The sequence below is a fragment of the Xiphophorus couchianus genome, chromosome 12 (assembly GCF_001444195.1).
Source record: "Xiphophorus couchianus chromosome 12, X_couchianus-1.0, whole genome shotgun sequence".
Taxonomy (NCBI): Eukaryota; Metazoa; Chordata; class Actinopteri; order Cyprinodontiformes; family Poeciliidae; genus Xiphophorus; species Xiphophorus couchianus.
The window spans coordinates 17839231-17866822 of record NC_040239.1 but is presented as its reverse complement, the minus strand read 5'-3'; the positions used below and the strand labels follow the sequence as shown (position 1 = coordinate 17866822).

General features: G+C 40.6%; 4 protein-coding genes across 7 annotated transcripts; 2 read left to right on the top strand and 2 right to left on the bottom strand.

Annotated features, from left to right (window-relative positions):
• Window positions 1–377: 377 nt before the first annotated feature.
• LOC114155089 (neurofilament medium polypeptide) lies at window positions 378–4426 on the top strand. Of its 2 annotated transcripts, XM_028034773.1 has the most exons (5): window positions 378–1206; window positions 2103–2302; window positions 2399–2523; window positions 2620–3545; window positions 3594–4426. In XM_028034773.1, exons 1-5 carry the CDS (start codon window positions 453–455, stop codon window positions 3782–3784), a joined length of 2196 nt encoding a protein of 731 aa, XP_027890574.1. In that variant the 5' UTR covers window positions 378–452; the 3' UTR covers window positions 3785–4426. The 2 variants fall into 2 exon arrangements, with proteins under 2 accessions (XP_027890574.1, XP_027890573.1); XM_028034772.1 differs by having other exon boundaries at window positions 2620–4426.
• A 1843-nt stretch (window positions 4427–6269) lies between these two features.
• thoc5 (THO complex 5) lies at window positions 6270–16787 on the bottom strand. 2 transcript variants are annotated; one of them, XM_028034526.1, is made up of 20 exons: window positions 16683–16787; window positions 16304–16405; window positions 15331–15474; window positions 14636–14749; window positions 14156–14253; window positions 12883–13029; window positions 12660–12774; window positions 12441–12573; window positions 12260–12337; window positions 12094–12137; window positions 10870–10969; window positions 10059–10167; window positions 8784–8885; window positions 8586–8682; window positions 8394–8505; window positions 8210–8313; window positions 8041–8128; window positions 7841–7956; window positions 7307–7497; window positions 6270–7215 (listed from the first exon to the last, which is right to left on the bottom strand). In XM_028034526.1, the coding sequence occupies exons 2-20, from the start codon at window positions 16397–16399 to the stop codon at window positions 7152–7154; spliced, it is 2052 nt and encodes a 683-aa protein (XP_027890327.1). In that variant the 5' UTR covers window positions 16400–16405; window positions 16683–16787; the 3' UTR covers window positions 6270–7151. The 2 variants fall into 2 exon arrangements, with proteins under 2 accessions (XP_027890327.1, XP_027890329.1); XM_028034528.1 differs by having other exon boundaries at window positions 16304–16401; window positions 16683–16744.
• A 741-nt stretch (window positions 16788–17528) lies between these two features.
• tfip11 (tuftelin interacting protein 11) lies at window positions 17529–24364 on the bottom strand. Its single transcript, XM_028034530.1, has 15 exons — window positions 24239–24364; window positions 23598–23803; window positions 22760–22922; window positions 22498–22654; window positions 22272–22399; window positions 21996–22157; window positions 21319–21510; window positions 21016–21195; window positions 20774–20908; window positions 20587–20690; window positions 19784–19952; window positions 19445–19688; window positions 19174–19316; window positions 18188–18347; window positions 17529–18044 (listed from the first exon to the last, which is right to left on the bottom strand). Exons 2-15 carry the CDS (start codon window positions 23801–23803, stop codon window positions 17698–17700), a joined length of 2490 nt encoding a protein of 829 aa, XP_027890331.1. The 5' UTR covers window positions 24239–24364; the 3' UTR covers window positions 17529–17697.
• A 468-nt stretch (window positions 24365–24832) lies between these two features.
• On the top strand, window positions 24833–27555 carry srrd (SRR1 domain containing). Of its 2 annotated transcripts, XM_028035021.1 has the most exons (7): window positions 24833–25013; window positions 25086–25132; window positions 25266–25306; window positions 25532–25725; window positions 25815–25913; window positions 26192–26343; window positions 26428–27555. In XM_028035021.1, exons 1-7 carry the CDS (start codon window positions 24984–24986, stop codon window positions 26693–26695), a joined length of 831 nt encoding a protein of 276 aa, XP_027890822.1. In that variant the 5' UTR covers window positions 24833–24983; the 3' UTR covers window positions 26696–27555. The 2 variants fall into 2 exon arrangements, with proteins under 2 accessions (XP_027890822.1, XP_027890821.1); XM_028035020.1 differs by having other exon boundaries at window positions 24833–25132.
• The last annotated feature ends 37 nt before the right edge of the window (window positions 27556–27592 follow it).

Here is a 27592-nt window from a genome sequence, read left to right as displayed (position 1 = left end):
ATCAGCAGAACACACTGAAACCCCCTCAGCTCACCCTTACCATGGGTTTACATCTTAAAAAATAAAAGATGAAAACTAAACTGAGTTGTTTATAAATATTAGTGTTGGATTGAAATGCGACATGGTTGCATGTTTTAAACTGTGTTGTTTTTTTAAATAAATAAAGAAATATATATATTAGAAAAGTAGATGAGGGGATTTCTAAGATGCGTGTTGCATGATATAAAGTTAATATTGAGGTTTGTAGTTTCAACATCTCAGCTGCTCAGTGCGAACGGAGTTATTTCTGGGCAGCCGGTAGATTTTTTTTTTTTTTGAGGGTGGGGGGGAGAGGAAAAGATGTCTCTTTAAAAATACAGTGCCCTTGTGCTGACTAGCGACTTTTCCCTCCCTCCTATAAAAGCGCAGCGCTCTCCCTCCTTTGCAGTCAGTTCTCCACCGGCCTGGCCAACATGAGTTTCACAGTGGACCACCACTTCATGGGCCCGAGCTCGTACCGCAAGGCTCGGCCCGCATCCGTGTCTTCCAGCGGCTTCCACTCCCAGCAGCGCCGCCGCCTCACCTACAGCCAGCCGACCTCCATCGAAAGCCTGGAGACCTTCAACGGCGACATGACGCGGAGGAGCGAGAAGGAGATCCTGCAGGCTCTCAACGACCGCTTCGCCGGATACATCGACAAGGTGCGCAACCTGGAGATGCACAACCGCAACCTGGAGGCAGAGGCGGCGGCGCTGCGGCAGAGCCAGGCGGGGCGCATCTCCGTAGGGGAGCACTACGAGAGAGAGCTGAACGACCTCAGGGGGCTCCTGCAGCAGCTGACCGGGGAGAAGACCCGCGCCGCCCTGGAGCACGAACACTTGGAGGAAGACATCCAGCACCTGCGGGTCAGGCTGGAGGACGAGGCGCGCAGCCGCGAGGAGGTGGAGGCTGCCGCCCGCGCCATGAAAAAGTATGTGGAGGAGTGCCGCTTGGCGCGGTTGGAGCTGGACAAGAAGCTCCGCGCTCTGGAGGAGGAGGCGGTTTTCCTCAAGAAGAACCACGAGGAGGAGGTGGCGGAGCTGCTGGCGCAGATTCAGGGCGCGCAGGTGAGCTTCGACCTGAGGGACACGCTCAAGGCGGACGTTACCAGCGCGCTGCGAGAGATCCGCTCACAATTGGACAGCCACGCGTCAAAGAGCGCAGTGCACGCAGAGGAGTGGTTCAAAGGTGAGGCTGGCCAAAGGGACAAGTTTCAGAGCAAAAGCTGCGAAGTCCCTCTGTCCATGGTGCTGAAGCCGTTTCTCTGCATGTCATATAAAAGCTGTAGAGATTCATTTTAAACACCGTATCTATTAATACGCATTGATTATCTGGTTGCAAACTTTTCCAAGAGAAAAAAATATTAGAAAAACATATTTTGGCATACAATTCGGATTTCAATTACATGCACCGCAGTTGGGCTGCATCGACGCCGCATAATGATAATTTTCGCAGAAAGACAGGACAGCGCTGCGTGAGATGGCACACAGAGAGGAGACTCATTTGCACTCTGGCTTGCTGCCCTTGCATGCAGTGCATTTTTTATGGTAATGAATGCAAAAAATAAAACTCCTCTTCAAGGACACAGTTCCTTGCTCAGACAGCAGGACAAATTAACGCCTCGATCAGTGCGTCTTCTTCTAAATTTACGTACTTGTACCTACATGCAATAATCAAATGGCTCATTATCTTTTGTCAAAATAAAAAAATAAAAAAATAGTACAGTCACAGTTCCTCTGACCTTTAAGCCTTTATTGTGCTGCAAATCCAACAATGGTGCCATAAAACTTGTGCAGCCTATTTCCATGCTGCTCTGAGTGAGTAAAAAGAGCAAACTGAGTGACCTCTGAGTCCAGCCTACTGCAGCAGAGCGTCATTCCTGAAGGGGAGGAAGCTGAGTCAGACTGAATGACAGGTGGGCAGTGTCAAGGTTACTCACGCTCCCAGCGGTGAAGGAAGGGATTGCCAAAAAGTCTCAGGATGACAAATCTAATCTGACATGCTTATAAATCGGTGCTGTGAAACTAAAACAGAAACGTGGCTTCTAAATGTTTAATTTTTCCTTTAATTTTGTACACCTGCAGTGCGCATGGAGCGCCTGTCCGACGCTGCCAGGTCCAACCAGGATGCAATCCGTGGCTCCCAGGAGGAGATCGCAGAGTACCGCCGCCAGCTCCAGGGCCGCACCATCGAGCTGGAGACCCTCCGAGGAGCCAAGGAGTCGCTGGAGAGGCAGCGGATGGAGAGTGAAGACAGACACCAGGATGACATCAACTCACTCCAGGTACCAGATAGGCACTTTGTTCCCCACTCACACATAATCTCCTCATATGTTCAGTGTGACTCTTTATCTTAAGATTTCTGTGTTTTCATTTCGCAGGAGACCATCAATCAGCTTGACAACGAGTTGAAAACAACCAAATGGGAGATGGCGAGTCAGCTGAGGGACTATCAGGAACTCCTGAATGTGAAGATGGCTTTGGATATTGAGATCGCTGCATACAGGTTTGCTAGGGTCAAAGTGCACACGTCTTTTTTTTACTATTTAGACACTCCTACCAAAGGTTTTCAATATTTTTACCATCTGTGGTTTTGAAACAGGAAGCTGCTGGAGGGAGAGGAGAATCGCTTTGTGTCAGGTGGCAGCCCGTACACCTACCTGGAGAGCAGGATCTCAGCCCACATCAAAGTAAAAAGCGAGGAGATCTCAGACACTGTGATCGTGGAGGAACAGACGGATGAGACACAGGTGACAGAGGTGACAGAAGAGGCAGAGGATGAAGAGGAGGAGGAGGCAGAGGAGGAAAAGAAAGAAGAGGAAGAGGAAGCGGAAAAGGAAGACGAGGAAACCAAAGAGGATGAAGAAGGTGAAGAAGCAGATGAGAAGGAGGAAGAGGGAAAGGAAGAGGAGCAGAAGGAGGAGGAAGAGGAAGAAAAGGAGGAGGAGAAAGAAGAGAAAGAGGAAGAAGGTGAAGAAGAGAAAGCTAAATCTCCTGCTGTGAAATCACCAGAGTCTAAATCACCTCCAAAATCTCCAGAATCCAAATCACCAGCAGCCAAATCCCCTGAGCCCAAATCCCCTGCCAAGTCTCCTGCAGGAGACCAGTCAAAATCCCCTCCTAGTAAATCCCCCGAATCCAAATCTCCAGCACCCAAGACCCCCGAACCAAAATCTCCAGAAAAGGAGAGCGCTAAGCCGGCTGCTGCCAAAGACACCCCACAGGAGGAGGAGAAAGAGAAGTCTCAGCCAGCCAAAGAGGAGCAGAAAGAGAAAGAGCCGCCTGTGAAGGAGGAGAAGAAGCAGGAACCCAAGGAAAAAGAGCCAGAGGTGGACAAATCTGCTGCAAAGAAGGACGAGAAGGCAAAGGAGGAAACATCGAAACCTGAGACTCCCAGCAAGCCCGCTGAGGACAAACCTGCTCCAAAACCTGAGCCCAAAGAAAGCATTCCTCCTGCTAAAGAGGAGAAGCCCCCTGCTCCCAAACCGGAGAAACCAGAGCCTGAGGCAAAGTCTGAGAAAACCGAAAGTAAGAAGGAGGAGAAGAAGCCTGAAGAAAAACCAGAGAAAACTGAAAGCAAGAAAGAGGAAAAAAAGCCTGAAGAAAAACCCGCAGCCAAGGTAGAAACAGAGAAAATCGAGAGCAAAAAGGAGGAGAAGCCAGACGAGAAGAGTAAAGAGGAGAGTAAAGGAGCGAAGGCAGAAAAAGCTGAAAAGTCCTCTAGCACTGAGTCAAAGGATACCAAGGAGGAGAAGGCCAAGAAGTGAGACTTATAGCTGCATTTTTACCTGTGGAGGAGAAGGAGATGCCAAAGAACAGAGTAGGAAGGAAGGAGGAAAAGGGTGCAGAGCAGGAGGAAGGAGCTGGGCGCACCCAGCTGTTCAGGCAGGTAACAGTATGTAAGCAATATTGATTTCTGTAGCAAACAACCCCACCGCTCCCCAAGTATGGCCACTACACCCCCCCACCCTCCAAAGCTTCTGACTGTATGACTGTAGTGAATGCAGAATGCTCTAAACTCCTTATGTGAATGTGACAACCGCCCTTAACGGACATCAAGTGCATTTAAACTGAATCCTGACGGGGCCGGCAGGGCCCTCACGAGCCTTCAAGGGCAGAGATATCAAAACTATGTCAAGCTAATGATTGTGAGCAATATTGAATATATATAAATATGTTTATTAAGGGAGGTAGAAATCTCTATATTCTATTTACAGATGAATAATTTAAGGAAGACTTGAGTTTTGCTCGTTGTGCACCAATAATGCTGCTTCTCCAGACAGGTGAACGATGGCGTCTCACTCTTCCAGTCTGCAAATGCTAAGACAATGATGACTGTGCTATGTATAAACTGCTGAGAATATGCAAAATGAAACAGTAAATAAAAAATGGGAAAAAAATCATAAAAAGTCTGTGTGGCATCATTTTCTCTCTTTTTCCTTTTTAATATTACAGTCCTACAGAAATGTGCAGCGTAAGAACTCTTGGTAGAGATTAATGAAGTGTCAGAAGCTCTCATACAAGGTGTGAGACCACAGAAAGGTAAATGCCGGGAGTTACTGCACTGCATTGCGGCTAAAGAGAGGGGGAGCTGTGCCCGTCCTCAGCAGCCACTGCACCCTGCCTTACATGCAGAGGATCACACTCATGTATAAATCAGTAGTCCTGTCTTCACGGAGCAACTTCAGTCTAAGTAACAGCAGCGCCTTTATGAGCCAAATTAGTACTATTGATTCCTTATTACCAAGGTGAGGGGATAAACATGTAAAAACAGCAGCAGAGGCTGTTCATTTTCAGAACCCGCTTGTTCAATCAATAGGGACAGATGCAATTGATTATTTCTGACTACGTCAATTGAATAGGAGACAATGATCTTTGTAGGAAATTCCCAGCATTGGTGCTACAGAGCGTGCAACTGCTGCAGAAACAGGGTGTGGTTTCCCTTATTCAAACTGTCAGATGTGAAAAATTGCAAAATTGACACATCAAGCAAGAAAACATGCTTGTGTAGTTTTAATTAGGTGTACAGACAACACTAGACAACACACTGGACACACTTTTTGCTGACTCTGAGGATGCGTACTCCGGCAGGTTTGTCCTCATTGCAAACAATACTTCACTAAAGCTGCAGAGCACCAAATTAGAAGCAGAGTAAAGTAATTCCTCCTCCTGCAGCTATTCTGCCTCCAGCCCCTCCCACCACAGCAGCATGTTTTTGATGCAAACTCCACGTATACTAAAAATAGATTCCTGATCACTGATATAGGACTGGATCCTCACTGGCATTATGCCATCATTTGTTGAACCCTCTAACCTCCCAATAGGTGTAATACCAAGGAGTGGATGAGTCAGAGTGCCCTCCAGCTTATGGCAGAAAACCGTTTTTAGTACCTAGAACTTGACTCAGTGAGGATAAAAAATACAGGACAAACATGAAACTTTGGTGTCGATTTAGAATCTAATTAAATTTTGACTGATCATATGAAATGTGCTACTAAATTAGCTATCATTAGCTAATTCAGTATTTCAAGGAGCAGAACTAAAATCCCTGAAAACCAGCTTTCATACAGGATTTTGTTTCATACATGCATGTGTATGTAAGTCTCCGCGAATATGTATGTATGTATATATATATATGCTTCATACTCTCATGTATGATTTATGTATGTTATATTCTGAAAAACTAATAAATATATATATAAAATCCCTGAAAACCTGAGCTGTACAGAAACTGTCAGCTCCTTCAAATCAGGAGTAAAAACAATTTCGCTTACAGCAGTTTTTCAAAGAATCTGATTAACTGTTTGCACAATCATTAATTATTGAAGCTTGAGTTTCAAGACTGGATTTGTTTTTAAATGAGCATTTTTGTTTTACTTCACGCAAAGCTTTTAAATGTTTGACAAATGTTTATTTTTTGTTTTGTTTTTCCTTTGATGTCCTGCTAGTGCATGAGTGGAGCTATTTAAATAAACCTCCCTCCCTACAGCTCTTTTGTACACTAATATAGGATAACCACAGTTAACACACATATACAAAAAATCTGCTATCCTGAGAACATTGCAATTCAGTTATTTAAACATATTATTTTGATAGCTTTGCATTGTAAAAAAAACCAAAAAAGCTAAGCTTTAAGTATTTTTGCAAAGAATGGTCTTAAGCCATGGAGAGAAAAGCAAAGCAGTTGTAATTGCAGGGTAAGATGGTTCTGCAAGATATTTCTTCAGAAAGGTTGTAAAGAAATGCAGGCAACACTTTTCAGATTTTTATTTGTGAAAAAACACATTACTTCCACTTCAAAATTACACACCAATTTGTGCTCAGCTATTACACGAAATCTTTAAAAAAAATACAAACATCTTGAAATAAAGGTTGAGATGTTTGAATACTTTTGCAAGACACAGCACCAGTACAAGTGCCGTCTCATATTCTCCACATCTCTGTACTTGTACTGTCAAATTAATATCTCACTGCTGTCTCTAGGATGTCACTCTGCTGTCTATACATTTTCTCTTCAAAACACTTGTTTTAATTCTATGCAGGGTGAGGTTTAATTAAGCATTCTGCAGAACTGTTTACATTTGATGAGTGAAAATCATCAAACTGAGGTCAGTCAGCAATGATCATCTTCACCAGAGGGCTCATAAGAAATTTTTAAGAATCTCCTCTTCCCAAAATTACAAAGAACCTCCCACCTTTGTTTGATCGAAAAAATGAAATGCATCTCAGCAAAATTCTTAATACCAAGCCGCCCTGCCACTAGGAAAGCCTAGACAATGAAAGAGTGGTCAAAGGTTACCTGCACACAAAATGCAAAATGTTGCATTGTGTGTGCATTTGTCCCTGTGGAAATGACTCAGCTTACCCCTCCACTGAACCACAGTGGAATAATAATCAGCCTGCTCTCACATAGCTAAAAATAGAGCAGGAAAGACAAAGGTTGGAGAACAGAGGACATTCAAGAGATTAAATGGAAAACAATGTGTGAAACAGAGCCTGCTAGTCATAGACAAACCAGATCTATGACCATTAAAGATGACAACAAAGAGATGTTTTGTTTTCAAAATCTTTAAAACGGGACTTTGTGTTAAGAGGTACAAACACAATTTCAGAAGGACAAATATAGACGCAGGTCTAACGGTGACTGAAGAAGCCCTGAGGGTGGTTGTACTTGAATGGCTTCAGGCGGTTTGGACCCCTGAATTTAAAAAAAAAAAAGAGAGAAAGAAAGAGAAAGGATGCAATTACATAATAATTAAAAATCTATCAATTCTGACAAAATTGGATACCTGACAGTACGCAGACACATCTTTTCTCGTGGGAACTCTCGAGGTCCCTCCACACTGTCATCTTGCACTTCTGTCTCCAAATGCACGTCCAAGCAGACGCACAGGCGTGCAATCTGATTGGTCAGAAGCTGATGCCCAGGCTTTGGGCCCTGTAGCTCGTTTTTGAACACATTCACTTCACTCTCCATGGCCTAAAAATGTAAAAGACATTTAGACGATAAAACATTACATAAAATCTTGCAAAAGTATTCACATCCCTTAAAATCAAGCAAAGATCAATTTCAGTCTCTAGATGTCCAAAGCTAGAAGACAAAAAGCTGAGTATGGACAGATATTTAATGGTACAAGTATCTGAAAATCCTCTTTTTCATCCACTTCATATTATGCACTACTTTGTGTTTGGCTTGCCGACAGGGCCGAATGGTAAAAGGTTAAATGACCATAAATACTTGTGCAAGGCACTTATTGTATTACAGGACTAAACAGTAAACTGAGAACAGAATTTGAGGATATATTAAGCTGAAATGTCCGTACTCTTAGGTTGTCATCACTGCGCCCGCTGCACTCTCCCTTCCAGTTGAGGGACAGAGAGAACAGAGGAGAGATCTCTGGGTAGCGGGGACTCAGGACCACAGCGGCGTGAAGACGCGCTAAAGGAAAAGCAGCCATAACGTGGTTTTTTTTATAGCTTCACAACAAATGACTCCATCTATGGTGTCAGTGACTGGACTTACCTGTTCCTCTTTCGACAACTGCCATAAAGTACAGGTCTGACTCTCTGGCCAGTCCAGCTTCAGTTACATGATGAGTATAGGCCAGTTCCTTCAGATGAGATTACGCTGAGCATGAGCAACACTGTGAACTTGTAATGAAAATGTCGAAGTGGTTTCTTCTTGAATTTACCAAGTACTCCTGCTGAGTGATGGTGGTCCACCGAGCCAGACGGGAGATGATCTTGGCAGGAAACAGGTGCTGACACTCGGCGGAGATCGGAATGATGTTGTGCTCTGCAGCCACAAACACAGTCAACCTCTTGCACAGCGATCCACAATTAGGATTATTTAACATAAGTTGTAAAGCGAGTCACCTAAAGAAGCAAACTGTTTGTGCAGAGCCAAGCGGGACAGGACTCGCCCCCTCAGCAGCTTCATGGTGGTCTCCATGTGGCTGGCGCTCAGAGAACTGCCCACCAGAACACCCTGGAAACACACAGACATACACTGGCATTTAACAGCTGCAGCTTCGCTTTCCTGAGGCACCACAGGATGTCAACACACACCTCTGATGTTTCAGTGGGGAAATGAAGTCCTCCCAGATTCTGGACCCACATGTAGGGATATCCCAGCTCATCCACATAGTCAGCAAAGGAAACAATCCTAAAGTAGAATTACATGTTAAACCTTCTTGAATATACTGACATGTAACATTGTAATCAAGAGCTCGCATTTTATTCTCCTCATCTGCTCGATGTTCTTACCCGACTTTGTCAAACTGGTAGCGATTGGCTGGATTGGGAGTTTCTCTTCCTTGGTCACTGGTGTAGAGACAGCTCAGGAGAGTTTCCGATTTAAGAAGCTCTCTGGAGAAAAGAAAACACTGTTACAGCATCTTTAGGTTCTTAAAGGCAGGGTTTCTATGAGCTTTCTAAATCCAACACTTTATCAGACTTGAATTTACAGACTTCTCAGTCCTTTTAAGCCTCTTTTTAAAGAAGAAATACAAACAATCAGGGTGGAAAGAATTGTCCTTTTCCACACAGCTCCTCCATGGGGATAAGAGTTCTCAGCTCCTTCAGACTAGCGGCAGCAGCAATTAGCAAAAACCTGGCGGAACTGTATGTATGCTGAGATCTCTCTCAGTCCAACACTCCTAAGATGGCTGTACATGGTGCAACGGACGAACGTTGATGTGGTGATGGTGAAAGCAAAGTGTCAGAAAGGGCAGGAGGTATTTAAAGAGACAACGACAATTTCAATGTGTCAAATTACTAAGTAAAATTTCTCTTATGTCACATTTGATATATACATCACTTTTATAACAACTGAAGGTAACATTGTTGATTGTAATACAAAATGGCACCATGTGCCCGGAAAATAGATACTAACCCTTTAAAAACTTCTTTAAACTCCACTGACAAATACACATTTGATGAAATTTGTATGTAAATCAACTTACTTGATATGTAAAATATTCAACTTCTCATTAATAAACACTTCTCTTTTAAGCTTTACTAATAGTTGCATAGAATTAGCTTAGCATATTAGTTTTGCATCCTCTTTTTTGTTTAGCTGAAGCCTTTTTAAATAGAAATTAATTTGATTAACAGTAACTGCATCTCATTACTACTCTTAATCTGTTTTCAGTGTTTGTTTGTTTTCAGCCCTACTTTAATAGCAGTTATTATATATATTATATGGATTCTTTTAAAAAGTGTGACATAATTTGTTCAATGGAAGAGAAAGAATTCAACATTATCACAAAGTAAATGATCACTAGAATAAATTATTCAGTACAGCTAATTGGATGGACAATCTGATTTATAAGGGGCAAACAGATGAAAAGATGAATAGACCAACAACTGATGAAAGGACAGACTGATGGATATCACTTATTAAAAACAGGTTTAACTATATCATTGTGGGGAAACATATTTTTCCCACACCATTTTCTTTCACCGGACTAAGGGTCTAGGTAAAAACATTCGAGAGTTTTCCAGATTGGAACCCTAACACAGAGTTGAGTTTATACACACCCAGCGCTGATGGCCGCGTTGAGGTCTGTGGAGGTAGAGACTCTCGTCTTCACAGTCAGAATATTCAGATTCATCAGGTAGAAGAAGTAGAGATGCAGAGTGCTGCCATCTGTAGGGATAATGAGGGAAATAAATCATCCTGAAAAGACAATTCACTGCTGTCTTAAAGACGCTCTCATCCTTCCTTCATTAATCCTCCCAGTGATAGCCCTCATGGGTTTACTTCACACTGCAGGGTGTTAGAGAGCAACAATAGTGTGGCAGCCAGCCGCACCTGGGGAGCACACACTATGCTGATGGTCATCTTTTTACATCCCGTCTCTGCAGTAACGCTGAACTCAGTGACACGCCGTCAATCACTCACACTGCTCTCTTTTTGCTTTTCCTGCACTAAAAAGGCTGCTGGTAGCAGAGTGAGGGGGTGGGGGGGTGGTCATGAAGGGAGACTGGGGTAGAAACAGAGAGAGAAAATGCTTACAAGATGCTGTAGGTGCTGCAGACCTACGATGCTGCAAGTATCTACCTCCCTCCGCTTCCTCCCCTCCCTTCCCCCATTAGGTAGAGTTACGCCTGCAATGCAGATCTCCCCCATAACTTGCCACCATGTTCCCTTTGTTGCCAGCAGAGGGAACACTAGGGTCAAGCGGTGTCATGCCACAGCAGAGCCGCTCACGATTTCTCCCTCATACAACCATAAATATAGAGTTACATCGCAGCACAGCAAATATGCGGTCAGATTACAAAGTGTGCATGAGAAAAAAACTGTAAATATTAGGATGTATGGTGTGTAAAAAGAAGAAATGGATGAAACCTTTACACTGAAGGTTCAAGCTGAGAGACAGAGGGTGTCTTTTTAGCATCTCTCGTCTTTTGTCATCCAGCTGTCCACCTGTGGTCGGCCTCCTTCTCTTCTGTCAAACACACAGCCACCAAGACATAACATCAGAAAACATAAAAAGGCAGAAGATGTTTCATGATGTTTATGAGATGCAGTTAGACAACCAAATAGCTGAAAAGATTGGGGAGAAATGGAAAGAAACATTTTCCTTTTGTTAAATTAGAGGTTGTAGAGAGCACTACGTTATGACATAAAAGTTTAACTTTTTACCTTTGAAGATTATTAAAAGGTAAAATAAAAGAGAGAAGGAATTAATTGATGGTAAAAGATTGAGAAAGACAAAAAAGGGAGTTTTGGGGCACAATAACAGAGCAGGCGTGGCCGAGTCCAGTCCTCCATGTTTTCCTGGCTCAACATACATGAAGCAATTAAGTTGCTCACTAAAAGGCTCCAGTAGAATCTGATGACTGGGTAATTCAGACAAATGAGCCCTGTGTTGGACTAGGGACAGACATACAGAACAGTGGATGTTGAGGACTGGAGCTGGTTGATTTTCAATGCAGGCCTTTTTACTGCTTGGTCTGACAGACGGATGGACAGACAGACAGATGGATGAAGGATGAATGCCGGCCAAATCAATGGACAGACGGATATATGAACAAACAAACTAATGGATGGATGAACAGAAAAACCAATGCGCAGACAGATGAAAAATGAGCAGATGGATGGCTGCAATTTTTAGGAAATAAACTCAGGAAATACATATTTTTCACCTTCTTTTTCAAACATTGTTATACCTGGAAAAAATACTCTAATTGCTATATTTTAAAACTGTGTCACAACCTTCACTTCATAAATCATATCTTTAAGTCACAACTAAACCTTCGTCCATTTAGATGCTAAAATCCAGATTTTCTATGCTGCTGAGAGTGCATGTCCCAGATGGACTCAGGTTACAGTCACCTCTCCGATCTGGGTAAATATTTCCCAGAATCCCCCACTCCCCTCCGGATGTAGACATCGATCGATCGCTGAAACTCTCTGAGCCACCCGACCACAGTGTGTAGAAAGCAAAACTTCAGGCAAGGGTTTCTGTGTCCAACCCAGAGACGGGTATATTTATAAAACAACTGAACTCACTAACCTCTGAGCGTGAGTGTGTGTCCGTGTGTGTGTGCATCCTGGCCTGAAACTCACCGTTTTCTCCTGCTCCTCTTCTGCATCTGAATCACTCTCATCATCTGGGAACAACAATGTCACATTTTGAAGAACATACATGTTAAAAAAAATCCAACTAAATGGACAGAAGCTGAGTTTTTAATGTGGACAGCCTCCAGTGGCATCAACATGGCGCTCCATGTACCTTGAGAATCATCAGGAGGCTTGGAAAGGGCCCTGGCCTCATCCACGTCACCACAGATCGACACACTCAGGTTCTTGTCTGAAATATAAAAAAAATAAATCAGTTATCAAACTGAAACTGCATGGTGAGCTGTCAAACTCAGATTTCTTCTTTATTTGTGGTATATTCTGTCTTGACTCACCACAGGCTTGGCCGTAAGCATTTGCTTGAACAAACAGCACGTAGAGCGGAGGAGGAAGGTGACGGGCAATCTCTGCCTGCTTCTGGGTCTTTTCGAATGGCATGGACAGATACTCCTGCACCGGGAGAGACGCCTGTGGAGACAGAGCATGAGGAGGAAATTCTCTAGCTTAGAATTTCAACATAAACAGAATAACAGCAGTTTTCTGTTATAACTTGCCTGCATGATGGCATTCAGTCCAGGCTGAAGGCTTATCAGATGCTCCTTCTTTACCTCTATGGTCTTCTGAATTTTCTCCTTTGTGGATTGTGACTCCTCGTATTTCTCCGCCAACCTGGATTCCAAATACTAACGCTTAACAACTTCTTTCATCTCTCCAAGAGTTACTAAAAGCAACACCAAGTTATTCCAACTCTGGACGACTCTGCTTCCAGTTTTTCACCTCTTCCTCTGTTCCAGCTCCCAGTCCAGTCTTGCCAGTGTCAGCTGGTGGGGGTCATTTTTGGTCAGGCTGGGTCTGGAAATCTCCGGCGGAGCATCCTGGAAGAACTCCTCTTCGCTCACCAGGTCAATTTCTTCATGCTTGGATCTGAAGCAGGAAAGATGCTAATCAATGTGACAAAATATAAATCTGAAAATGTGAAACATTTGAGGATTGCTTTAAGTGTAACTGGATTGTGCTGTTCGTATGAATTTTTTGAGTCGCTTGGTCAAAGTCTTTAAAGTTTAATTTTAATACGTAAAAGCTTACAGTAACGACGTCTCATACACATTTCTGTGTAAAAGTATTAAAATCTATTGAACTTCATTAAACCATAATCTTCAGTGTATTTTATTGGACTTTAATATGACGGACCAATATAAGATAGTATGTATTTGTGAAGTGGCAGGAAAAGAAAATATGGTTTTGAAAATATTTTACAAAGAAAAGTCTGAAAAGTGTGGCATGAATTTGTGGTCAGTGGCTCCCTGATGACTTTGTAGAACCACATTTCCTTCTTATTGCAGCTGCAACCAGAATAAACACTCAGATAATTAAATGATTATACATTATTATTTTTGCAAAACACACCAAACTCAGCTGGTTTGAATGTAGAGCATCTTTGAACTTGCATGTTTAAATGTTGCCACAGATTCTTAACTGGGTTTGGGCTTTGACTATGCCATTCCAACACATTAAAACATTTTTATCTAAACCGTTCCTTCGTTTCTCTGGCTTTGTGTTGTCCAGCCATCTTACCATTAATTCTGACCAGCTTTCCTGTCTCTGCTGAGGAAAATAATCCCCACAGCATGATGATGCCACCATTTTAATGAAGATGTTTACTGCCTAATGTTCTCTGAGGCCTTTACAGAACAGAGTTTAAATTACACACATGTGGTCTCTATAAACTATGTGACCAGATCTGGTTGCACTTGATTTTATTTAGGTGTAGCAGAGCAAAGGGGGCTGAAGACAAATGCACACCGCACTTCAGGATTTCAATAGAAATAAAATTTAATACATCATCTATCTTCAATAATGCACTACTTTCTGTTGGGTTTTCACATAAAATACATCAAACTCTGAGGTTGTAACATGACAAAATAAATATTTTTGCACGGCACCGTCTTCCAGTCCTTTATGCCAAGGTAAACTGGTGCAACGTCAGTGACGTACATTGTCTCAATAAAACTGTAAATGTTTCATCTAACAAAGAGTAATTCACACTAACTTGAATTCGAGACACTTGCTGATCTCCTTCTGAAGATGCATAACCTCATATAGGAGGTTCTGCAGCTGAAGATGAAGCACATCGACCTTTTGCTTTGCCTGAGGACAGAAACATAAATCGCTGGTGAGGTTTTTCCACCAGAAGAATCACCTGACGGACGCAAAATAAACACAAATACATTTATACCTGACAATACGCCAAAACTGAGAGCCAGGTTTATGTGGTATCAAAGATTAATGAGCATAAATATGATCTACAGTGAACATTTACAATCTAACACAAGCACACTCAAACAGTTTCTGCAGACTGTAGCCTCTACTGCAGTTAGATGTTGCAAGGACAAAAGTACTTAGTTCAACACTCCTTCAGTGATCAGCACAAAGGGAACTCGCATCAGCATTTTTTGAGAATACATAGAATAGTACAACTCAACTTATTTTGTCTGTCATTAACTCCATTGTAGACCTGTGGGAGAATTACCTCATGGGTTTGGTCTCGCCCTCTTTTTAGACGCATGTGAGCCAAACGGTTGAGTTTTTTCAGGTTCATGAAGTGGATGCAGCCCTGCATGCGTCTCAGCTCCACCTCAGCACTCTGAGGAGAAACACACAAGGTAGATATATAGATATTTAAGGTCCTCTTACTGCACACACTGCAGATACAAGAGGGGTGGAAGCTGAGAAGCTAAATATCTGCAGCATCTTCTTAATTATTGATTCCTTTGAAGAAATATTATCAATTTTAAGAGACATGTTTTAAATGTAGCAAGTAGTTAGTCACTGATCAATGTGTATAACTATGTGTGATGAAAAAAAAAAGATGTCTTCATTCACTTAAGCTGATCTGACAGTTCCCTTTCTTGTCAGTTTATTGGATAATTTTCATGGCAACCATTATGCTTAATTTTGGCATAATGTCTTTTCTCCTTTTTTGTTTGTTTTTTAACAAATTCTTACTTAAAACTCCAGTTTCACTATCTTCTGAATATATATTCTGTATATAGGTGGCATTTATGTATTAGCAGTACTTTTTTTTTTTTACTGAATCGCAAAAGCAAAATAATTAACCCCATAAAGAATTGTGAAGAAAACAAAACACACTACACTGAATTGAATTAAGGTACTCTCCATTAAGAACGATGGGAAACTATATTTATGATGAATTGATTGTTTTACCCCCTCTTTGGCACCATTGGCTTTCAGCTCCTGGATCTCACTCATGACTGTAGCCAGACTCTCACAGGATTCTTTGTACTGAAGGTAGTCCTGCTCGGGGTCCCTGCCGTCCAGCTCCCCCTCCTCATTATAGACACGAACGTCCTGAATGAAACAATAATTAAAAAGTTAAGAATCCACCTGTATTTATGGGTCACCTCTTCCGTGTTGCTCTCATTGTGTTATCAATGTTAAAAGGTTTCAATCAATCTAAATCAAAAACAAAATTTTTTGGTCATAATTGGTTATGGTTACACACGCGTGCAGCAATGTGTGTATGAGCAGATAAAATGAATAAAGCAAGGGCACAAAATCACACATACATAATAAAGGTGCAGCTCTGCTTCAGCTTTAATTGTTTTCCATTAGGCCTCATATTTTCCTCCAGCAGACTCTAATATTTACAAGAATTCACGGTGGATGGTGTGATGATGAGCCTCTGATTTGCAGCATCTCTGCGCTTAATGGATGTCAAGCTTGTGCTGACGGTTGTTTTGAATGTCCTCCACTTGTAGGCTGATTTCAGATTCTTCTTCTCAGCCTTTCCACATCCCCGCTACAATCTGAAGGCCTCAGACAACTCTTCTAACCATTGTGTTCACTAACACTTCAGAACTAAATATCCTGAGCTTAAAGAGGGCAAACCTGCACCAAAATGCGGAGAAAACGTGTTCGAATCATTTGCACCGATTATGAAATTACTAAAACTAGTTTTTGACATTTTACGTGGGACTAAATATAGAGGTGTAACAAATTATTCCTATCCAGAAGCTATTTTTTGTTATATTTTATAGAAAATGTTAAAGGGTTTTTCGTGTTAATTTAAAACACAAAACTTTGTATCCGTTAATATTCTCATTTTATTAAAAATGGTTATGAAATCAGATGAAGACACACTGTCTGCAGAGCGTCGGTTCTCTGGTTGTGTGCTTACCTGGTCCACCTCCCCCCGGCCTCGCTTCGTCTCTGGGGTCCCTCCTTCACCGCGGAGAACCTTCGACTTTCTCTTCTTTAAGGCATCGGTCGACATGGCTATCTACGTGTAAATATGGGTGCATAAACCGGATAAAAGAAACGACATGAAACCTCAGTTTAGCAACATGTTAGAAGTACGCTAATGCTAGCCACATAGCCTGTGATAGCTTAGCTGCTAACAAGTTCAGCCGCTAATAGTCGTCTTTCCTGACGACTGTAATGAATATGATATGTCTATTATTGTGTTTCAAAAATAATCACGCACCAGTTTGTTTGAAAAAATGGCACCGTAATAGTTTAATGATAATTTGGCAACAAAAAGAGCTATAATGTCTTACCACAAAGCGCCTTATATCGACGGAAGCCTGGATTAGCCAATAATCAACCAAAACAGAATAAGCAGAAATAAGACTGCCACCTACTGTTATGATGTGGTTACCAGGATTACCTCTTTCAGTGTCGAAACTGTTTTGTCATGTCAGTTGTATTACAATAAATTATATGGAAAGAAAACATTAAACTTTTCCAAATGAGCATTACTGGAAATTTGTAAGACTCATCGGGGGAATTAAGTTATTCTACCTTTCTTGATTAATTTAACCAGGATTAATTTATAGCTGTCAACAGGAAGTTTATAGACAGATTAAAATAGATTTTATTTTTCACAGGGCTGTCTTTTTGTGTCTCTACTAGAATTTGGTCTCCAAAAAAATAGAGTGTCTTTACTTTCTTTTCTGTGTTGCTCTAGCATTTTCATGCTATTCTAGTTAAAGTTGGTGAGAATGATCAAAGTAACTCTTAATTCAAATTCAGAAAGCAGCATATAACCTTTGAGATATTTGGTTCTGAATTTTCAGCTTCCTATGATAGTTCCTAGTTACTGCTGTGGATGCTCAGCGTTGTTTCTAAAGTCTACGTTTTATTGAAGATGTAGTAGTTCTTCCTACGTCAGCTTACTGCAGGATGTTCCATCCTCATTAGACAATTCCCACTATTGCTGCATCAATGACAAAAGTAATGAGTTGGCTTATGCTGAATCTGACATTATTGTCATAAACTTGCAGAAAAAGGATTGAAGGACCAAACTCGTACATCGTATTTCCATAAAAAGTCCAAAGTTGTATTGAAGAGATGTCAATTCTAACTGAGAGGTCATTAATAAATAAATAAAAATAGAAAACAGGTTTTATTTGTGGAAAGTAGTCTGTGAATGGTAGGTATTTTTATTCAGTCTGACATTTTTAAAATTTATAGACATGACAAATAACCACTGTGCTAAAGTTACATGAAAAAGTTGCTTTACTTTTTAAATCATTTTATAAACATCAAACCAAATGCTTATTCTGTCCAAGTTCACTTTGCCATATCTATGAGACTCTGCAAAGACGTGGGAACCCAAGTCTTCTCCCCTTGCACGAACACAACCCCCCTGTCTATGAAGATCACAATACGTCCAAATGTGTAGAGCTGCTTCCCCTCGTGCCGTTTGCCCACTAAGGGCATGAAGACGATGTTGTTCTCCTCTGCTTTGGTCTGAATGAGATCTTTAAAGTTTGTTGGCACACCAGTACTGATGCCTCTATGAGCCACACTCTCAGCATCCCTGCGCTCCTGCAGCGCTTCGTATTGGAAGTCCTTCCGTCTTTCTGTCTGTGTGAGATATGCAATGTTCTCTCTTGCTCCTGGTTGCATGTATCCCCCTGTGGTTGCAAAAGTGAACAAGTGTTAAAATAGGTTTCAGTGGAAAGACAAGCTGAGATGCAATAATATCTTTTTAAGGCAAAACAACTTTTTAAAGGTTCTTCAGTACATATTTTAAACGAATATGGACAATGTCCCATACCTGAAGACACTGCTCGGTTCATGATGTCCAAAGCTTCGTTGAATTTCTCTTTAATTAGTGGCTGCGCCAACAAGACGTCGCTGTACATGCTTTTCCAGCCGAGGTACCACTTAGTAATTTCCTCATAGTTTGGACTGTTGCTCAGCCACGAACACAGCACCTTTAACCAACACAAATACATCCCATTAAAGTTATGAACATATTATTACTGACTAGAAATGCTTTTCTATAAATCCCAATAAAATTGTAGAATCAATGGTCTAACCAAATCACATCCTGTTCCTATAGGTGACACTCCTGGATCCCTAAAATATCACTCAGTTTTTAATTAAGTAGGAAAATTATATTTGTAAAATGACTGAAGGTAAAACAATAACTAGTTAATATACTAAAGTAAAAGTTTGTTTATATTATTGAAACTCTGAGATTTCTTTATAGGTTAACAAATCTGCACAATTGGGTTTTTTTTTAACTGGATGTCTAACATGAGGTGTCCCTCATATGATCTCCACTACTAATTGGCTGATCAGTTCCATCTGATGTCTCCTCCCCAGGAAGTGCGTAGTGCTGAGCTGTTAAGTTTGTGCAGAAGACAAATTTTACACCTATCACTCTGTTTTTTTATTTTAATGTCATAGGAAGACATGATGCCGTATGAAAGTAGCACTCCAGAATTGCCTTACTACTTTTACTCTGCAGTATTTCACAATAATTTCCTTTCCTAAATTTACAATTACATTTACAGTTGCAGAATAAAATTAATATTGTTTGTCTCTGTTGGTAGTTCAACTTTTTTGATTGGAGTTTAACCATCTTTGATTGTAAACGAATCATAGTCCAGAAAAATATATTGAAATTTCCAAATTTCTTAATGTTATTTAAACTACTTACATCTCACTACATAATTAGCTTAATAATGTACAGACCTGAAGATGATCTGTTTATGTGTCCATAAGATCTGTTTTATTCCAAGTGCATTCACTAACCTGCAACCATTTGGGAAAAAAGTTTTTATCCAAAAGCGAGACCAGGCTGGAGGGGGACAGCATGCCTTCCCAGTCCATCACCCAGTGAAATGGCTCCATCTGCTGCTGGTGAGGGTTGATAACCAGCTCTTCCAGACACAAGGCTTCCCCAGTGAACAGAAGAGAGACTACAATTAGTAGCAGCCACAACAAATGGAGAACAACGGGCAGCAAAGTACACATTCATTAATGGATTTGCCAAACATAGTCCTAAGCATCCCTGCGGACTTACCTAGTTTAGGGATGATGTTTTTCACCATAAAGGCCTCCCATGCTCCTGCTGTGAACACATTCTTCCATGGCTGCAGGATAAGGCGGGCTGAGGCGTCACTTGGATGCCACCGTTGCAAAGCGTTGGACAGTTTGCTCCTGATAGGAGGGTAAAGAGGCTCCAGGCGGGCTTGGAGCAGAGGCAGCCAAGGGTGGATCCAGGAGTGAATCGGGACGGTGTCGGTCAAAGGGTTCCAGTTATCCACCTGTTTCAACAAGAAAGAAGTTCACTCTTAATATCTGTCTTCTGATGCTGATATTAGGGAGAATACACAATCATGTGAGACGGTCTTCGTCTTGCCTCTCGCTGCAGTCGGGGTAAGATCATCTGCTCCAGCAGCTGATCCAGGATCCACGGGGGGAGAAGAGGGGCCCACAAATCCAAACAGTCCACCATTGGCCCAACTAGTCGAGGCTGCCAGTTGGACACACAGGAGCGCATCACTGGGATCCACACCTCCCATAACAGTCTGGATGAATAAAAGTACATCAGACACTTTACAAACACAAACTAAAATATAGTGACAGAAGTTTACATCCTCTTATAACCAGCACAACTGCTGTTAAATAAGGGGTTTTACTACATGTTTATAAACATTGACACAACTTGAATTTTAAAAACAAGAATTAATTTAACATATTTTAATTCGCATATTTTAATTCTCTAATCTAAATAGGATTACATTTATTTAGAAATTTATTTGAAATGCATACACATTCGCCCCTACTAAAAGTCTAATAAAAACAGCTATCAAATATATCAGAATTAGGCCAGTTTTTCATGGGTGCAAAATTTATCTGCAAGTTGCTAATTAGGATTTACCTAAATATCATTATTTATATATTTAAGATTCCACGCATAATTTTAATGCAGTGGGGATTAAAGAATATCATCAAATTCTAACTTGTGCGCTTACTTTTTGTATTTAAAATTCTCTAATTGTGTGATTACTCCACCCACAAAAAGAGAATAATGTTTTAAATGCTTTGTTAAAAGCCCAAAATTAATAAGAAACTCACGTCAATTATGACTAGATAGAAATTCTGATTGGCACAAATTCTTCACGAGGCACATCTGAGTCTCTCTTTTTTGTTAAAAATCACCTGTGGTATGGATCCATGTTTGAATGTGGACCGCTGGAGTGCATGTCTTGGGACTCGAGGATTGCTCTCCATTGACCAATATCTTCCAGACAGTATGAGCTGTCCTGAAATAATCAGACAAACATGTTGGCAGGACCACTTAAAAATGTCATCATTTTCTTTAGCTATGATGATAGTAGAAGAATACCTTGAGAGGGTCCCAGGAGGAGAGTTTCTCTTTGAGTAACGGGTGTACAACAGCGACAGCCAGGTCCCCCAGTCCCATTGTCTTGTACTCTTCATAATAATCAGTCTGCAGGGTCTCAAACATACGGGCACACTCCTGAACAGAGAGGAAGAAGAAGTGATTAAAAGAATAGGGTTGGAACTATAAAACTCAAAATGCTTGACGATAGAGGCTCTACAGTGTATAATCAGTGTAACATAAACCTGCAGGGTTGGCCCCTCGCCCGGCGCCGTCTCCTCCGTAGGAAATCGCTCCACCAAGGCCAACACAGTCTCCATTCTTTTAATGGCATCCTGCTCTGTGTCCAGTCGGCTCTGCAAGGCTCGAGATTCGTGGCTCAGAGAAACAACCACGTCTTTTTCATGCTGCAAACGCCTGGCGGACTGCAAAACATACACCAGGGAAAGAAATTAGGCTTAGAAACCATTTGGTAACTCTTACATTTGTACCTCAGATTATTAATGTTTTATGAAGATTAAGTCTTGCTCTTGCTGAATGCACCTCACCTGTAAAATGTCCTGCTCTGTGAGGTCTATTAGAAGCTGCAGGTTGTGCTCAAGCTCAGGGAGAGCAAAGCCAGATCCTTTCTGATCGCGGGTGGCCAGACTTGGTGGGGCTTCATCTGGAACGCTGTGTTTGTTGGATATCTGGCTGTAGCTGTAGTAAACCTTCTGCTCTCGGCCAGTCATATCTATGACCTAAACCAGGAGAAACATGGGAAAATTACATTTAAAATGCTAAATAGTAGACTTCAATGGACTCATGTTCAAGATATTCATCCCCAAACTCTTCATTTTGCTCCAGAGGTAGTATGCCCAGTGAAAAATTAACATTGTGACATGTATGACTCATTCGTTAACATATAAACAAAAAATACTGCTTTCTAAATTTGATGAGTAAGAATCCATATAAAACCATTCAAAGCTAGCAATGACGTAAGAGAGAGAAGAGGAATAAGTAAGGATGATTTCAATGCCTGAAAAAGTAAGAATGCATGCACCCTTGCATACTTTATTTTAAAGTATGCAAGGGTATACTTTACAAAATACCCTGGTGTGTGAGGGCCATAAATGTGAGTGCAACTTTATTTTTAAGCTTAAACACAATAGCCCAACTCCCCCAAAACGGTTGTGTAATCCATGTGAACATATATGAAGGAATCCAGTCTAAGACATTGACATACCTTGACTTGTGCCAGCTCTCCTGCAGATGCCGGTGTGCCCCGATAAGCCATTTTACCTTTAGCTTTTAGCTCATCTGCAGTTTTGTAGGAGTACTTTGGTTTCTTCTTTCCCACGGTCCCAGCCGGATCCTTACGCCACTGGCCTAACTCTTTCTTAAATTCCTTTAAAACAAAAACAAATAACGTTAAAGAGGCTCTGCAGGTTATGAAAAGCAAAAGCAATAGTGGATATAAATGGGAAAAGTGTGAATGGCGACATCTGTTCCAGTAGTTTACCTTTTCCTCCTCTTCCTCAGAGTCAACCACGGGGAAGTCCTGAAGACTCTGCTGAGTTCGCTCATTGCCATAAGCACCGACTGCTCCTTTACCTTTACGAACTTTGGCCTCAATGGGATTCACGATACCTGCAGCAATGACAAAAGAACTTCATGTTAAAGTTTCCCAACTACAAAATGTAAACAAAATTACACAACAAGACAATATCACTGTCAGTTCTACTCACCTTGCGCATTCTTGCCCAAACCTTTTCCTGGCTGGTAACCCATTTTCTGCAGAAGCTTCTGTCCAATTCCCTTGGTGTGCTTCTCCCAGTTTCCAATGCCTTTACCAGACTGTATGCCACCTGCAAACCTCTGGGCCTGATTCCCACCAAAAGTACCCTAGAAAAACAAAGCATTTTAAAAGAAGGTCTTGCTACTCTTCCCTATATTTTCTTTAAATGAATGGTTAGCAAATGGACAAAATGCAGACATAAATAAATTCACCATCTGAAGTTTTTTGGGAGCCGTCGCACGTGGAGGAGGTGGTGCTGGAGGGGAATCATCATCAGAGTCATCAGAACCTCCTTGTTGCTGCTGTTTCTCCTCAGCTGCAGTCTTACGCACACCAGCACTCACAAAGCTCACTGGAGTAGTGTAGTCTTTAGACCTGGAGGAAAAAAAATGTCACAACCATTTACAGTGCCTTGAATAATGTATCAGATCAATAGAAATGTTCCACATTTTGTCCAACCACGAATTGTTTTGTTAGCAGAAAACAACATGTTTTTTTAAAACTAGAAAATAGAAACATTTCTGCTGACGACAACAATTGTTTTAGCAGATCCAAGAACTTCCGGTTTACTAATGTTACATCAAATGTCTATATATTTTAATAGGTTTAATAAGTTTTACATGCTAGGCCAACATAATGTTGTTTGTATTCAGCATATTAAATAAAATCTAGTGTAAAAAATGTTATTCAGATGTCAACATATTTGCAAATAGAGCCCATTTGTGTGTAATTAATGTCAGCATGAATTCAGCTGATCTGTGAAGGCCTCAGCAAACATTAGCTAAGGAACAAGTAACACAGCAGACAAGTCAGGGAGAAAGTTGTGGAGAAGTTGGACCTGGGTTAGGTAGTAAATGAATATAACAACATTTTAAGATTTTTATTTGTATAAAACCAGATCTTCAGTTTGTGTTGGTCTGACATATTAAATTAAAGGTACTTAGGTTAGTGGTTGTAATGTAGGAAAAGGCCATGGGTATTAATATTTTTTACAAAACACATTAACTGAACCTATTATTACTTAATAGAAATGGGCATAGATGCCACTACCTCTTGCCACCGAAGCTAGGTCTCTCATCCTCATCTGAATCCCTGTCAGCCCAGATCCCATAGGTGGCCTGCTCCTTGGTCTGTCTGAACCTGCGACGCTCCGGGTTGAACTCATTGGCCAGATCCCAGTCTGTCACCTCAAAGCTCTCTATCTCCACACCTTCCTCCTCCTCCTCCCTCCGCCCGTAAAGGTGAGACATGGACATCTAAATGTTGAGGCAAAAAACACAACAAACAAAACAGAAGAATATGTGAAAATTGGTGACCTGATGGTAATCAAAACTTGTGGTTGAAAACTGAGGGGAAAAAAATCTTGTACTTGTGTTAAAAGTGTCAGAAAAGACTGCGTTTCCCTTCAGAAACAATATAAATCTTACTGCTTCAGACTAACAACTAGGATTACAAATAGGATATTATTTTTGTAGCAGCAATTTGCTCATAGTTAACCACAATAAATAAAATAGTAACAAAAAAGGGTTAAAAAATTTATATATATATACATTGCTATTTAGCGACGACAAACAATTAGGCGACATGAAAGCTAATGTTAACTAGCAAAATCTAACGTGGGACATAATCTATACGTCTGTACGTTAAAACAATTTAAACTGGAAAACACTGAATTATTTTATCATACTCACGTTAAAGTTTATGTAATATTCTTATTCGAGATCAACAACATGTTTTTTTAAAAATTAGAAAATAGAAACAATTCTGCAAACGACAACGATCGTTTTAGCAGATCCAAGTACTTCCGGTTTACTGGTGTTACGTCAACGTCAATTCTTGTACGTAACGAAAGGATAGACATGAATACGAACAAAATAAAAGTCTTTGTTTCTCCGACTTACGTTTTAAGTTATGTTTTTACTTTCAACAACTGAATTGTTCTTTTATTTTTTTACTTCAGTTACTCTGTTGAGAAGTACGAAAATATATATATTTTTGATTATCAAAGATTGAATATTGTCTATTATATTATATTATATTATATTATATTATATTATATTATATTATATTATATTATTCAGATTCCGTATATTAGATAAACAATTTCTAGTATTCTGTGTCTATATTTCAGAGCATTCTATAAATTATTTATTTTACTTTATTTTTTTTAATTTTGCAAATTATTTTGATTTTAGTTACTTCGCATCTGTGCACAAAATGTTACACTACTTTATTTTGCGCCTCCTTTGATTTGAAAATGACGTGACCCCGGAAGAGGAACTTCTGTGTTGTTCTCAAAATAATCCCTCGTGCCAGCGGCTTCCCACCATAGACGTGTATACGCTCTCCAGCAGACAACGATTGCAATAAAAATATGCATCATAAAATATACCTTTTATGACATTCCTGCATATATTTCTGCATAGTAATACATAAATGTCGTCGGATTCTGTAGAAGAGTGGCAGGTAGTAAGACGGGGAAAAGGTGCATCAAGGAAATTTCGATCTCACCATCAAATCCCCTCTGTATGTCTTCAGGAGCAGCTGGATGTTGAGAAACTCGTCAGACGGATCAGAGACACAGTGTAAGAAATGAAGATCGTCTGCAACTCAATGAATATCCTCAGTCTTTGAGATTAAATCTTTCCAAAGGTTAGTTTTTAAATTCAGCAGATTACCTTCACACACTTTTAACTGCTTTTATTTCTTCTCCTTTAGGTCTGACCTGAGAGCTGAAGAGATTTGGCAACAGTGGAAAAGTAAGTGTAGTTCACAGTATTTACAGTGCCTTACAAAAGTATTTATACCCCTTGAGCCTTTTCACACATTGTCACATTCAATCACAAACTTAAGTGTGCTTTGGAGGATTTCATAAAGTGGACCAACACAAATCAGGGCTTAGTTGGTATGAATACATATATCAGCGACTGAAGCTTTGTTTTTGAAGGATCTTGCTTGCAGCCTGATGAAAATCTTGTCTTTAGATCAGCTTCTAGTTTCAACATCCCTATCAAGACCTTCAGACAGTATAAAGACTGAAGGCCAGCAGGACAAGGACACCGAGGCGACAGTACGCCAGCAGCTGGAGTGTGTGTGCTATGGCCTCGGCTCCTTTTCTTCATGTGTCTCAGCCCGCTACCAGCTTGCCATGTTGCTGCTGCTACTGGATGCAGGACATGTGAGCGAATCAATTTCATCTGTGTTATACCTCACATTTATTAAATGGTGTTTAATCTAAGAGGGTATGCTGTTCTTCCTTTCTTATAGATTCCCTTGAAGGATTGCTCTCTTTATGATCCTGCATTCTCCGTCACAGAAAAGGACATTTTAAGAGAGCTGGGTTTGACTGTGCTCACAGAAAATGAGGTTAGTTGTTGGCTGCTTATGCATTTTATTTTTTCAGACTTAGGGTACGCTGTTAGATGCATATTAAAGGTAGCTGCATTATATTTTACTACTTAATCAAATCACAGATCCAGTCAGTTTTCTATGTTTTCTATTTATTTTAGCCTGTAATTTATGATAATACTTTAATAGTAGTAGATTAGGCAGACATCAACATTTACAGCTATTGCAACTCGTCATAACTTAATAATAACCATTTGTATGGAAGAAACAATGTCTTATTTTGTTGTATTGTAAAGGAGGGGAAGCGTCTGGCCACTAAGCCCACCTTATTTTATCTAATGCACTGTGGAAAAGCTCTTTACAACAACCTGCTGTGGCAGAACTGGAACCCACACTGTTTGTCTCTGGTTACGATCATTGGAAACTGCTTCAGCGGCATCAGAGAGAGGTGTGTACCAGGAATTAATGAAATGAGACCATATTGGAAATCATGGCTGAGATAAGATGATGTTCTTTCTTCCTTTGCCTGCAGGACTTTCGAGAGGGAATTGAAGCGGGATTACAGCTACATCAACAAAGCTGTGGATTTGTGTGAAGAGAGACTTCTGCCTTGTCCTTCCCGTCTGATAGACGTCTTCAGTGATACAGCAATTATCACTTTTTCTTCAGACCGACTAAACAAACTCCCCTCATCTACTTGGACTGACTCACCTGAACCACAATACCAACATTGCTCAGATTTAGAAATTATACTGAAACAAACATCTGTCTTAGACTCGCGAGAGACAAGTCTTAGCTAACAACGGGTGTTTTTTCAAGCCTAACATTTATACACCTTTTTTAAAATAAATGCTCAATTTGACAGATCAGCATTATTGTAAGTTTATTTTGAGCCTTTTCGGGAGAAGAAAAGAAAATATTTAGTTCAGGTTTGGTTTCATTTAGCAATAATTACTTTCATTGGGTTAGTTTATGCCTGTTATTTTTAGTGTTTTATTTCTGTTTATTGTTAACTACTTTCATATATTTGAATGTTTCTTTTGGTTGAACTGCAGTAGCATTACCAAAAAGATTATTTCCGTTCTGTGAAGTTCTGACGACCAACATTTTCTGCAAAAGCTAACTTGAGAGGAACCAGGGTCTAAATATCAGATATGTAGGATGCAGATTTTGACAAATATTGGCATCGCTGCTAAGTACATCTAGAACTAGTGCGTCTAATTAAACTAGTTAAAAAGGGTAATTGCTAAATACTGAAGACCATTTTGAGGTATTACGTTTTCAGCCTTTTTCTAATTGTTGCAGTACCACTTACCACTTACCATGCTTACCAAGAGAGCATCTGAGAGTTGGCACCAAGCTTTTTTACAGATTCCTTGAGGACCGCTCACACCCACCTGGAAGTGAATTTACTTGGGTAACTTCCAATAAAAGTTGGTAACCATCTTAAAGATTTTCTACTTGCTGCTAATATTTTTTCACTACAGAATGATGGATATTGTCTCATAATTTTTCCCAGATTCATGGGCAGCAGCGATTCATGTTGATGTCTTTCCTTGTTAACATCATGCTAACAGACACCTGTGGTGTTTGATATGACTGTGTTTATTGTTCATAATCATTTCATAGAGTTCCATTAAAAAAAACACTTGACATATTCCTTTAGGATAGTCTTGATTTTAAACTCACTATGCTTT

What these genes read in the sequence shown, in the direction of transcription:
- LOC114155089 (XM_028034772.1), top strand. Translation starts at nt 453, where the DNA reads ATGAGTTTCACAGTGGACCACCACTTCATGGGCCCGAGCTCGTACCGC. An exon ending in CGCAGAGGAGTGGTTCAAAG is followed by an intron (nt 1,207 to 2,102) that starts GTGAGGCTGGCC and finishes GTACACCTGCAG; the next exon opens with TGCGCATGGAGCGCCTGTCC. An exon ending in ATTGAGATCGCTGCATACAG is followed by an intron (nt 2,524 to 2,619) that starts GTTTGCTAGGGT and finishes GTTTTGAAACAG; the next exon opens with GAAGCTGCTGGAGGGAGAGG.
- thoc5 (XM_028034526.1), bottom strand. Translation starts at nt 16,399, where the DNA reads ATGTCGACCGATGCCTTAAAGAAGAGAAAGTCGAAGGTTCTCCGCGGT. An exon ending in CAAACAGTTTGCTTCTTTAG is followed by an intron (nt 8,314 to 8,393) that starts GTGACTCGCTTT and finishes TTGTGGCTGCAG; the next exon opens with AGCACAACATCATTCCGATC. An exon ending in AGTTGTCGAAAGAGGAACAG is followed by an intron (nt 7,957 to 8,040) that starts GTAAGTCCAGTC and finishes CTTTTCCTTTAG; the next exon opens with CGCGTCTTCACGCCGCTGTG.
- tfip11 (XM_028034530.1), bottom strand. Translation starts at nt 23,803, where the DNA reads ATGTCCATGTCTCACCTTTACGGGCGGAGGGAGGAGGAGGAGGAAGGT. An exon ending in CCTAGCTTCGGTGGCAAGAG is followed by an intron (nt 22,923 to 23,597) that starts GTAGTGGCATCT and finishes TTTTTCCTCCAG; the next exon opens with GTCTAAAGACTACACTACTC. An exon ending in GCGAGGGGCCAACCCTGCAG is followed by an intron (nt 20,909 to 21,015) that starts GTTTATGTTACA and finishes CTCTCTGTTCAG; the next exon opens with GAGTGTGCCCGTATGTTTGA.
- srrd (XM_028035020.1), top strand. Translation starts at nt 24,984, where the DNA reads ATGTCGTCGGATTCTGTAGAAGAGTGGCAGGTAGTAAGACGGGGAAAA. An exon ending in GATTTGGCAACAGTGGAAAA is followed by an intron (nt 25,307 to 25,531) that starts GTAAGTGTAGTT and finishes TCTTGTCTTTAG; the next exon opens with ATCAGCTTCTAGTTTCAACA. An exon ending in CTGTGCTCACAGAAAATGAG is followed by an intron (nt 25,914 to 26,191) that starts GTTAGTTGTTGG and finishes TGTATTGTAAAG; the next exon opens with GAGGGGAAGCGTCTGGCCAC.